Here is a 13,022-nt window from a genome sequence, read left to right as displayed (position 1 = left end):
AGTCCTGACCCTCTGCTGTCAATCCTTAGGCTCCGTTTGGTAGAGTGTAAAATATTTTTCATGAAAATGAGTTTTCCTTTTCCTTTCATTTTCCGTTGTTTGATTTGATGAGTGTAAAACAAGATTTCCATCAAGGGGACTTTAGGTGAAAAATATTTTCCTTTCAAAAAGAAGGGAAAACACATTTTCCTCCCTCTTTCTTAGCAACCTTTTACTATCCTCTTATCAATATTCTCCCTTCCCCTTCCATTTTATCTTTTCCATAACTTATTTTTACATTGAATCAAACAAAAGAAAATTAGCTTTGCATTTGAATTTTTCATTGTAAAATGTTTTACATGAAAAATCATTTTACATTGAAAATGTTTTACATCCAACTAAACGGAGCCTTAATTATGTAGATACCCCAACTACAAAATAAAGTACCGAAATTACAATTTCCTGAGTTTCCATAAAAAAATTAAATAAATGCATACACAGCAACTGCAATTTCATGAGTTTCCATAAAAAATTAAATAAATGCATACACACCAACTGCAATTTCATGAGTTTCCATAAAAAAAATTAAATAAATGCATACACGCCAACTGGAATACAGTTTCTCAAGAAAAGCCAATTGTTCCTCTTTCTTCACTTCATAACTCAAACCGCCTTCTCGTTTTTTCCTCTTCTCCCTTCCATTCATGTGCCAAAATCTCCCTTTGATTACCTACAAATGAATACAACAAAAGAATAAAAACACATATTAACCATATGACACAAAAATAATTTAGGTGTGATTTTTATTTAAGATAGCAAACATTGTAATCCAACCACAACTCCACAAACCAAGAGGACAAAAAAGGAAAATCTCAACTTCAACTAGCAAACCAGTCAAAAAGGTATTTTGTTTATTTATTTCGTAATAGATCCTCATTTTGTTATACTTGCGGATAGAGCTGTCAATTAAATTACTCGAGTAAGGTTCAGGTCGGGTCATCTCAGGTTTCAGGTCATGTTCGGTCAGGTTGGGTGCAGGCCAGGAACGGTCATAATTTGGTCACGTTTGTCTCGATTCATTTCTTCTTTCAGGTTCGGTCGAGTTCTGCGCGGTCAATTTCGGGACAGGTCATCTTTCATGAACATATGGTGTCGGGTCGGGTTTATTGCAGGTTTGTAGCAGGTGCTTTCAGGTTCAGGTCATGCGTGGGCCAGGTACTTATCAGGTCAGGACAATAACAATTTGGGTCAGTTTCAAATCGGGTTCAGATTTATAGTTATCGGGTTGTACCATACTTGATTTCAGGTCACTTTTGGGTCGCTTCGAGCACAGAACATGTCATGAATTTCGTGTAGTGTTGCTTCAAATTTGTATCATTATTAAAGATTTCATTGAAAAGCAATGCTTGAATAGTTCATCTAGTTATATACCTTTTTATAGTAGTATTATATGATTTATGTTATTATGTGGTGAAATAATTGACAAGTCGAGTTATTAGCAATCAACAAGTCGGGTAAAATTGGGTAACATGTAGCAACAAGTCAGGTAAAATAATGTACCAGGTCGCAACAGGTTTAGTAAAATCAGGTAACGGGTCGCAACAAGTCGGGTTGATGACAAGTTACGTTGAGTTATAATCAATTTCAGGTCCTAATCAGGTCAGGTGTCGAATCGAGTTCAGATCGTTGTTAGGTCAGATCATTTCAGTTATCTGTCTTTTTTGGACGGGTATCGATTCAGGTTCAGGTCATAGAGTATTGGGTCAAGAGCAGGTTACAGGTGACTTGTTTTGCCAAAATTTCAAGTACAAGTCAGTTACAGGTCGGGTTATCAGATGAGGTCATTTTTTGACAGCTCTACTTGCAGAGGCAACAAATTCGAAATTAACTATTTCAATTGGATCACCCAGAAGTGGAGAAAGTGTTGGTACGGTATTAGGTGTTCAAAAATTATTAAAAGAGACGGTCTAATTTTAATATAAAAGTAGACCTAGTCACTAAATGGATTAAACCAGTTATTGAAAGAAATTAAATTAGTCACTATTGAGTTAATTTTCTTTTTAATATTAGGCTTATCATTGCCTAATTTTAATTTAAAAGAAAGCGGTCTTTTATAAGACAAACTCTTAGGTGTTAGGCATATTGTATAAAATAACTGAAAACAAAATTAGGCCAATTTAAATAGAATGAAGGATAAGCCTAAAGATTTCAAATTATTTAAAGCAATTGGAAAACCCAAATGACATGAGAAAATAGTTGATAAATTACAATATACAGGAAAAGTATACACTTCTTTAAACCAATAAAGTTCCCAAAATAATTAATTTAGTCGCAAGGAAAAAATAATTACAAAAATTACAACAAGAAATACAAAGAAACTTACCTTCAATTTTTTGCACATCTCAAAGTAGGATATATTGATTTATTTTTGCTCTCGATTCTTTTTTCTCTCGACTTTGAAGTAAGAAACCCCTCCAATCATTTATTACGAGAGATGCAAACCGGTAACTTCCCTTTATTGGAGACATTTGAATCTCAATAATGAACATTGCTAAAATCATAAAGTATGGAGTAAAAAGAGAGGAAATTAAGGGGAAAAAATCAAGCCCATTGTTTCTTTGAGAAGAAAAGAGAAAGAAAAGAGGGCAGAGTGAGGAGGACAATGATGAATTGAAATGCTTTGGCACGCATCGTGTCCATATAAAACTAGCTCAGAAAAAAAAATACAAGAGTATTGGGAAAAAAAATAGTGACATAAACAATAAAATTCCAAAGCCTATAACATACACTTTGGTATATAATATACCCAAGGTTATTCTTTTTGCTTGCAATAACATTCACAAGCAAAGCTCGATTATTTATCAAGTTATTTATCCACACACGAGACATAATGCAAGGCGCGAAATTACCTGGTACTCTCGTACTAGAGTGGACGCGATTCTAACCATTTCATCAGCATGTTGAAGCATTCAGCACGCTTATACTCTGGAGCAGTATGTCCCGCTCCCTGCAAGTAAAATAATACATCATACATCCTGATTCCTGCAAGGGTGTACTCTCTTTGTTTCATATTATTTTACCCACTTTTCTTTTCGAATTGTCTCTTATTACTTACCCTTTTTTTTTCCAACTTTTCGAATGAACCCAGTAGTTTTGTATTATTATCCCCTACCTAAAGCATTATTATTCTATTTGTCACTATCCTCCTCTTAGTCCACAATAAATTGGAGCAATAGCTGAGACTCTGACGGCAAGTGTGGCGCGCAAGATTGCAATTGCAGTGGCTTTGAGCAACGAGAGTCGTTGCTGTAAAAGGAGCGGTTGACCACTACATCCACAATCAAATCCCACAACCATTCCGTCGACACATCACTAGCGTTGGAGTGGTTATCGTGGTGGGGTGGGTTGGTTGGGTTGTGCTGGTGGTGGATTCAAGTCGTGGAAGAGAGAAATGCTCTTGAGGAGTTGAGGATGTCAAAGGTAACGGCAGAAAATAAGAAAAGGAACTTAGTTAATAAAATTTAACTTGTTCACCAGTTTTTAGGTAAAAAGGACCAATTTAAGAAGATAAGGTATCGAGGTGGGATTATTTTATCGAAAATTTGGACTATTTTGAGCAGACCGGCCAAAGGTGGGTTTATTAGAATCAATTTTTTCAATATATTATGCTAATTTAAATATGCATAAAATATCATTCTTTCCCTTCTTGTTCTAAGTTCAACCAAAGTTCACAAACCTGCCATAGAGGGAGAAGGTTCAACAATTGACACTGTCATGTCAAGTTTGTGGGAACGAAACCAAAGTTCACAAAGTCATGTCAAAGATGTAGGTTTTCTAAGTACCATATTCTCAAAAAGGAGTATATATCTCATAATACTTCTATAACTTAATTCGCAACTATGATAACATCTGACATTCACCACCTTTTTATCCCATTACTCTGTCCACATATCACATTTCACTACTTTTAGAAAACTGAGTATTGTGTTATTATTGGATTATCAAGTACTACAGTTCTACTACCATGAGAAGATTTGTTCATCTCTATTAAGAAGATTAGAGATAGAGAAAGCTTTTTACTTAATTATCTGAATACTCAAACTAGCTAGTATAATGTATAGCTGTTTCAGAACATATATAGTATATATCAGTGAAATATCTTCGGGAAGAAAAGGGAGATAAAAGTAGATATTGCTTATCTAGTGACTCTTAAACTACCCACATAAATGTCGAGTGTAATAAAAAGGAGATAGCACTTTATCTTTGAGTTACCTATATAAATAATCTCCTACGCACCAATATATATATGGTAGTTTGGAAATGTGGTTGCATACTTGCATTAGATAAGGGGGTTGAACTTTTAGAGAGATGTTTTCCACATGATCATATGCTTCATTTTTCTCAACCAGCATGACCAACTAACCATGGAAAATGGTTTGTAATTTCATTTTGAAGTCATTGTATATTGTGATCATAGTAGACTTTTTTTAGTCAAGGATTAAGCTGATAAAATGATAATCTTCATTGCCTTTATATGTTTAAATCCTACTTGGTACTATTGGATTGTACTTCATGTTGTATTTTTATTGCATCATTTTGATATTTATGTTGTTCATGTACTAGCTTTAATCGGCTTTTTTCGACCAATACATACGAAACAAATGTTACTAATTAAGATGTGGGATTCATCTCAATGTATATTTTCAAGATGTTTTTATATAACTTTTGATACAATATCAAATACTAAGAGATTTAATTGGTGCATTGGAAAGTGTGAAACCACATATGAATGATAAAGAAGAAAAAAGATGAAATATATTTTATATTTTCTTGCAATGTACACAAGGATCGTGAGTAAATTCTACTAGATTTTTATTCAATTTTTTAAATGTATACAATCTTAGTTTTATACTTTCATAGTCTTAAATAAGTTGTACATTAAGTGCATCTAAAGATAATTCTATATTACCAAAATTTGTATGCATTCATATAAGCAATTGACTCGCGTGCATATAAATCTAGCAGAACGTATTGGAACTTATTATAACTTTTTTTTACAGAAATTAAACAAATTAAGTTAAACAGAAAACTAAGTAATTTAAAAGTCAATTTCTTTTACCTTCACAGTAGCAAATGTTAGATTATAACGGTCATTTGCGAACCTTGTAGTGTACCTGCACATGGACCTGTAAAGTTGAGAGCCAGGCCAGGAAGATATTGATTTAAATTTGGTCGAGTTCAAGTAGTATTTGGAAAGTCACCCAGCAACTTGATCATTGACAAACCATGGCCTCCAATCTTCAGAAATTGAAATATTTAGCATCTTAATCCATCCCAATGTTCCCACATATGATATCTTCATGTCTTGGTCACCACTGCCATGAAATAAGAATTTACAGATAATCTATGACAACTGACATGATATAAAAGAGATTGATTTATAGCAATGTGTTAACTCTGAGTACATCACTCCGTATGTTCTTTGATTCTTCCTTGATCAATCCTGATATTCATGGTGGACGTTACTTGCTACTTCATTCTAGACCTTGTATCAGTAATTAGTATGAGTGTCTGACATTCCTCCCTAAGTAGAAGAATGGATAGGATTCAATATCCTAAATTTATAAAAAAACTTTACACATGGTGAAAGAAGCAGGATGCTTATATATGACTTTTTGTCATAAGAATTTGAAACTAATCCCGTCAAGAAGAAAAATGGTGCCTTGGAAACTTAATAATGCTGAAATTCAAGACAAATGTCAAGTTCATTCTATTGAGTGGATGAAGACTTTGTAATAAATTGGCCTAAGGAGAGAGGCAATCTTGGTATTGTATAATTAGTTAGTTAGCAGTAGCTTGATGAATAAGTTAGTTAAAGCAAAGAGTAGGAAAATCCTATAAATGAAGAATAGGGGGAGGAGAAGAATCAGAAATTTTTCGAGTGAATTCAGCTTTGCTTAGTTTGTAGTTGGGTGTGTCCAACCATTCAAAAGTCTTGGATGTAGACACCATTTTATGATTTAATTGCATCAAACTAAAATCATCCCAAATTCGCTTCTTCTTTATGTAAACCTTCATCATCTTCCCTTAGACTTACTGTCCAGATTCCGAGTTCTGTACATTATTGTTATTGTTGGTATAGCAATCACAGGAGTCATTGTTACACAGTTTAGACTTTAGAGTGCTCCTAGCAGTAATTAATGCTTAAAAAGCCAGACTCTTTTCAAGAATTCGAGAGCTTGATCATAACAATAAAAGTTCTCCAGCACCCAAAACTGTTGCAATGACTTCAAGGTTCAACAGAGAAATTGTACAAACAGATGGAGCTCGTATTGCATGGAGTTTTACCAACTTAAGAAGTTATCATAATGACATTATTACCCTTGACAACACTAGTAGAATAAATGCTTATTGCTGCGGTCAAAAAGTGGCTTATTGCTGCGGTTTTGGGCGCGCAGCAATGAAGGGGGCAGCAATAGGTAATAATTATATTGCCGCGGTTTTTAGGCCAAATCGCAGCAATATTTTTATGTATTATATATTTAATAGAGAGTATTGCTGCGGTTTTGGGCCAAAACCGCATCAATATGTAACTATTGCTGCGGTTTTGGCCCAAAACCGCATCAATATGTAACTATTGCTCCGGTTTTGGCCCAAAACCGCAGCAATAGGTCCTAGTAACCAAAAAAAAATTTTTTTTTTTTTTTGCATTTTGCAATCACATTTGAAAAATTAAAATCAGGCAACAAACCAATCCACTATCCACAAAATTTGCATATGAATTGAAAATGAAATGGCATATGAATATTATTAATATAACGATAAAAATAAACTAGTTACATAAATAATACAATATATTAAAAAGTAAAATGAAAAAAAAAACAATTACAACTAAAATAATGCATATAATAACAAACGATTACCAAACTCCTCGAATAAACTGAAAAACTACACATGATAACAGTAGCAAATAACAAATTAGAAAACAAATTCCAAAACAAATTCGAAAGCAACGAACGAAAATTTCAGAACTTAGAAAACCACAACAGTAACTCACACCGGCGAGTCGGCGACCCACAATGGCGACAAACGAGTACGTGAATCTGGCGAATCTGTTGAGCAACGAACGAAAACCGAACGGTCGTCGGCGACCTTATGAATCTGGCGAGCGACCCACGAGAGCATGTCGAGGAACGAACGGTCGACGGCGACCTTGCGAATCTGGCGAACGATCTCGCGAATTTGGCGAAAGACCTTGCGAATTTGGCGAGGGACTTACGAATCTGGCAAGCGATTTCGAAAAGTCGACGTTGATTTCGAAAGACGATGTTGATTTCGAAAGGTCGTCCGGCGTGACTGAGAGGGTTAGAGGAGAGAGAAAAGATGAGGGGAGAAGATGAGAGGAGGCGTGGCATGACTGAGAGGGTTAGAGGAGAGAGAAGATGAGGGGAGAAGAGAGAGAAGATGAGAGGAGGCGTGCAAAAGATGGGAGGAAGAGAGGAGGAGAGAGAGTGAGAGGAAACCCTACTTGGACCATTTTATTATAATTTTAAAAACCTATTGCTGCGGTTTTGTAAAGGAACCGCAGCAATAGGTTCAAATAATATTTTTTTATATTATTTTAATATATTGTTGCGGTTTCGGCCGAAAATCGCAGCAATATATTTGGTCAAATAGTCAAAAAGTTTCAAAAAAAAATTCTGTTGAAAATATATTGCTGCGGTTTTCGGCCGAAACAGTAGCAATATGGTTAATTTTTGTTTTTTCTTTTCTTTTTACGTGATATATTGCTGCGTATGAGTAAAACCGCAACAATAAACAATTATTCTACTAGTGCAAAATACCAGGCTCACTTTATTTCATTCCTATCTTTCATTCCTATCTTGCTTCACTTTGATCTTTCCCTGATCTCAATTTTAGAGGCAGCAGTTCTCTAAAAGGCACTATCAATGATTAGGTATAGTTTACGGAGTAGGGAGTAGCATTGACGGCATGTTTGATAGGCGGTAATAAAATAGTGGTGATGTATTAACTTTATGAGGACTATCCATGTCAATGTCCATTATTATGGAACTCCTCATTCATAAGTTTCCCATTCCTAACCAATACCACCTCTAAAACTGTAATGAATATGAAAAGCTATAAAAAATGATATCTAGGGATTGCAAGCATTAGCATAGATATTAACGTACAAACTCCTTTACAAAGTTACTGTCAAAATAATCGCCTCTCCCCTCCATAAGATTAAGTAAAGGTTGAAATCAGTTTACTATATATTTCATACTTCATTATCAGTATTAAATTCCTATCATTAAAAATAGCTGAATGAGAGTAAACTTGTTTTCTCCCTATCTTAATTTTACAAGTTAATATACGGGTAATTACAACTACTGTAAAGCAATAATATTAAAACGCGAATAAATATAAGAACAGTAAATTAATTTGAACAAAAAGAAATTGAGATGGAATTTTTTATACTTACTTTGAATTAATAATGAGAACAAAAGTTGATGACAACATAATATTATTGGAGATGTTTTCTTACTAACTATAATTTTTTCACTTTGCTTTCTAAGGGGAAACCATGCACCCTTTTATAGGCAAATTTGAGCATTATGAACCATGCATATACACAAGATTAATGGTGAACGAGGTTCACTTTTGAATAGATTACACTTATGATAACTACTTTTGAATAATTTTCACTACAAATTGAACATTTGGCTTCAAACTGGAAGTAGTAAGCAGGAGTGTTATTTGACGTGTTTATTTGGTATTGCTATGTCATCTTGATGTCACTTTTTTAAAAAAAATTCAATATGCCATCTTTGGGGTTGAAAAATAAGTCTTGGTATTTGTCTTGTCCATGTTTGTCTATGAATCACTTAGAGTACTAGCAAAAAAGTGTTAGAAAATATGTTTCCCTAATTTTTGTGTGGATATTTCCAACGGGTTTTTTTTTTATAAACTTTGATAATTACTTTATCCAAATGGGTCGTGAGAACATGGACCTCCAAAATGACTGAGTAGAAAATTCTTCAGAATTGATGGTTTTGGTATATGAAAAAAATTATTTCTTTTGTTTTAAATACTCCATATAAAGATAAGGGGAAGAGTATTGCTACTCACAGTGGTTTTTTCAATTTGGTTCAAGGTTACCTTGGGGTGCTAGGGGACCTAATCTTTATTTGTCTTGATGATTGTCACAACATGGAATGTGAGGGGATTGAATGATCCCCTTTAAGTGAAGGAAGTAAAGCCTTTCCTTCTATTTCAAAAGGTGACTATATGTGCTTTGTTTGAGACTAGGGTCAGAAGTCATGTCATAAGTGTTTGAAAGTTCACAAGATTTTTGGTAGTAGATGGAAGTGGGTTTGTAACTATATGTACTCCCAAGAGGGCGATTCTGGTTAGGGTGGATTGCTGGTGAGGTAGAAATTGATGTCAAGTTCAAATCTCCTCAGTAATTATTCTTGAGGTGCAAAATGATTCTGGCTCTCATAAATTTCATTTTCCCGGTGTCTATGGTTTGCATACTATAGCTGACAAAAAGCTATTGTGGACTGAGTTGCATAATTTTGTGTGTGTCAGTCAACAGCCTTGTATCATGATGGGATACTATAATGTTGTTTGTAATGTTGTTGATAGGGTGAATGGTTCTGATGTTGGTGACACTGAAACTACTGATTTAAGCTCTTTCATTTTGGACAATCAGCTTATGAAAGCTCCTTCCTCTGGTGTTTTTTATTCCTGGAATCACAAAGGAGCGGGGGTGGATAGAATCTCAAGTAGAATTGATAAAGCATTTGTAAATTGTACTTAGATTCATAAATATGTTGATGTTATTGTGAAGTATCTTACTCATGGAGTCGTGTGCCTGCTTTGTTTACTGAGGTTAATAATGCTGAGCTGGGGGGGGGGGGGGAAGCCTTCTGACCAAGAGGGTTTTATTGATGTTGTTCAAGAGGCATGGGGTTCTACTTCTAGCCAGTTGAAGATGAAGAATATATGGGAGAAGCTGAAGGTTGTAAGCAGGCTCTTAAGTCTTTTCATTCAAGCAGATTTTGTAAAGCTCACTGCAAAGTGGAGGAGCTAAGAAGAAAGCTTGCTGCTGTGGAAACCCTGCCAGACCTGGTTTACAACATTAGTATGCAAGAGGAGGAAAAAGAGTTGAGTGATCAATCAAGGAAATGGTCAAAGATTGATGAAAGTATACTGAAGCAAAAGAACTAGAATTAATTGGCTGACTTTGGGGAATTCAAATTCAAAATTCTTTTTCACAGCTGTAGAAGAACAGCAAGGAATAAAATTGCTGTGATTCACAATACTCAGGGATCTTAACAGATCCTAAGGATATTCAAGCTGAGATTGGAGAATTCTATAGGAAGCTGCTTGGGTCTAGTTTTAGAGAGTTGGAAGATGTGGATTTAAATATAGTCACAACTGGCCCTAGATTCTAGAATAAGTCAGGAAGCGTTGTCTTTAGAGACAGAAGGTAACTGTAGAAGAAATAGACCATGCTTTAGCTCCCAGTGATGGTGTTAAGGCTCCTGGTTTAGATGGATTCAGTTCAGTTTTCTTTAAGAAAAGCTGGCAGGTTATCAAACATGATATATATGCTGGTGTTATGGATTTTTTTTTAAAACGCTTATTTTCATAAACCTATCAATTGGACTGCTATTACAATGGTGCCAAAGGTGGAAAATGCAATATATGCTAAAGACTATATGCCTATAGCTTGTTCTTCTGTCATATACAAGTTGATTTCTAAAATCCTAACTCAAAGACTTCAAAGTGTAGTTAATGAAGTTGTGAATTGTGCTAAAACTGGTTTCATTCTAGATAGGAATATTGGTGATAATACTTTGCTAACCACGGAATTAATTAGGGGTTATAACAGGAGCCATATTTTCCTTAGGTGTGTTATCAAGGTTGATATTAAGTAGCCTTATGATTCTGCGGAATGGTGTTTCTTAGAAAGCATGTTAAAGGAGTTGGGGTTTCCTACTGAGTTTGTAAGGTGGATTGTGGCTTGTGTTAAGTGTCTATCTTATTCCATATTGATAAATGGAATCCCTTCTATTCCTTTTCCTGCTAAAAAAGGGCTAAGACAAGGTGATACTTTGTCTCCTTTTTTCTTTGCTTTGAGTATGGAGTATTTAAGCAGATGTATGGGGTTTATGAGGTAGAATCAAGACTTCAATTTTCATCTTAAATGTGAGAGAATCCAGCTTATACATTTAACGTTTGTTGATGATTTACTCATGTGTGCTAGCAGATTCTAGTTCTATTGAAAAGAATATGGCTGCTTTTCACAAGTTCTCTAGAGCTTCTGGCTGGAATCAACAATGAGAAAAGTTGTATTTATTTCGCTAGAGTGACTCAGAGTGAAGTGGATCACTTGAGTATTTGTTTTGTGTGTGTTTCTTTACTGCTAGGGGAACACCCAGGTATTTGCATATGCTCGAGTGATTCGCAGACAAACACACACAAAACAAATATTTCCTCCGTTTTAAAAAAAAAATGAAACACTTAACATTTTAGGCCTTTTCGTATTAAATGAAACGTTGCTTTATTTGGTATTCACTTATTTCTATCTCTTTCCTCATCACATGGGCCCCTCGTTTTCTTTCTCTCTATCTCTCTCCTCTTCTAAATCCCCGTGCGAAGGCCCTAAATTTCATTCAAATCAGAACGGAGGAAGTACGATAACTTATTTTTCAATGCCTAGAAGATGGCATATTAAAAATCAAAAGTGACATCAAGATGACAAAGCAAGACCAAACAAACACATGTCAAATAACACTCATATGTATTAGTTCCATTTGAAGCCTAAATGTTCAATTTGTAGTGAAAAGTATTCAAAAGTACTCATCATATGGTGTAAAGCACATTTCTTACCATTGGCAATGCTCCAACAGTTTGAGGACTCTTTCAAGGTGCTTCACATGCTCCTCCTCATCTCTACTATAGATTAAAATATTATCAAAAAGTACAAGAACAAATTTCCTAAGATAAGCTTTAGATCCAGCTTAAAAACGTAATTCATCCAATAACTCATCAATAATAGGGATTCGATACTTATGCGGAACGTATAATCCACACAAAAGCGCCATGAACCGTCCCTTTTCACCAACAAAACTAGACTAGAGAAAGGCTGTGTGGAAAGATCCTAGCCTTCAACATATCATGAATGAGCTTCTCAATTTCATCTTTTTGAGCTTCTAGGTATCGAAAAGGCCTCACACTCACTCGATTTGTCCCTTCTTTCAACAAAATGGCATGCTCATGGTTCCTAGATGAAGGCAACCCTTCTGGCATATGCAAGACCTTGGTCTAATGATGGAGTAGCTCTCAGACGAAAAGGGGGGTCGTGGAAAGTCCTCCTACTCACCTCAATATATACTTCCTCCTTACCAAGATGATTAATCCATTGTGAGGGTAATACCATGTTAAGGTGAGCTAAACATCCTCACATATGCCCTCCCCCTGGACACCCTCCCCCGTACCCAAAGTGACCCCTAAAACATTCGATGTACTCGTGTAAACCTAGCTTGGCCACAACAAGGGTAAACTAGCATTTTTTGCACGCGATGCGTGCTTGGATTTTTTTCAAAACAGAAACTCGATTTTTTTCGATGTATGTAAAAGTCAAAATTTGAACATTAGACATACAAAGTATAATGGTTTTTATTTAAAAAAATTTAATTGGCTTAGCCTCTGTCACTTAAGTCTCTCACCAGTATTTTTTTTTTATTTTTCAAGGTCAAAATTCTATGAACAAAACAGAAATTTTATTGAATTTATCTCTGATTTCTAATATTATAATTTTTTAGTTGATTTTTGAATTAAGTACACTACTTCATATATTGTGAAGAAAGTGAACACTTGGATTTCAAGTCAAATTTTTGTGAGTATGTATTGATGTTGTAGTGTATTGGTTGTAGTTTGTAAGTTAATCTTTTGGTTTTTGTAAAGTTTCATTATTTGAGTGATTTGTATAATGTAAATTATACAATTCTATGATTTTAGTTGACTTGTGA

The 13,022-nt window shown here is 34.8% G+C and overlaps 1 protein-coding gene across 15 annotated transcripts in view; it reads right to left on the bottom strand.

The window, feature by feature from the left end:
* Window positions 1-423: 423 nt before the first annotated feature.
* Window positions 424-13,022, bottom strand: part of LOC104906873 (serine carboxypeptidase-like 7) — a 40,144-nt gene continuing 27,545 nt past the window's right edge. For 5 of the 15 annotated variants that reach the window (XM_019252496.3, XM_019252497.3, XM_048641331.2 and 2 more), the window contains 5 exons: window positions 11,881-11,946; window positions 5,241-5,354; window positions 5,099-5,153; window positions 2,889-2,986; window positions 424-709 (listed from right to left, as the gene is read on the bottom strand). In XM_019252496.3, coding sequence (XP_019108041.1) covers window positions 2,903-2,986; window positions 5,099-5,153; window positions 5,241-5,354; window positions 11,881-11,946 — 319 coding nt within the window. In that variant the 3' untranslated portion in view covers window positions 424-709; window positions 2,889-2,902. Of the gene's footprint in view, window positions 710-2,362; window positions 2,493-2,888; window positions 2,987-5,098; window positions 5,355-11,880; window positions 11,947-13,022 lie in introns of all 15 variants that reach the window. The other 10 variants (XM_019252493.3, XM_048641330.2, XM_019252495.3 and 7 more) reach the window with 7 other exon arrangements.

Source organism: Beta vulgaris, chromosome 3 (assembly GCF_026745355.1).
Source record: "Beta vulgaris subsp. vulgaris cultivar EL10 chromosome 3, EL10.2, whole genome shotgun sequence".
Taxonomy (NCBI): Eukaryota; Viridiplantae; Streptophyta; class Magnoliopsida; order Caryophyllales; family Amaranthaceae; genus Beta; species Beta vulgaris.
The sequence above is the reverse complement of the archived record's forward strand: the minus strand, read 5'-3'. Positions and strand labels throughout refer to the sequence as shown.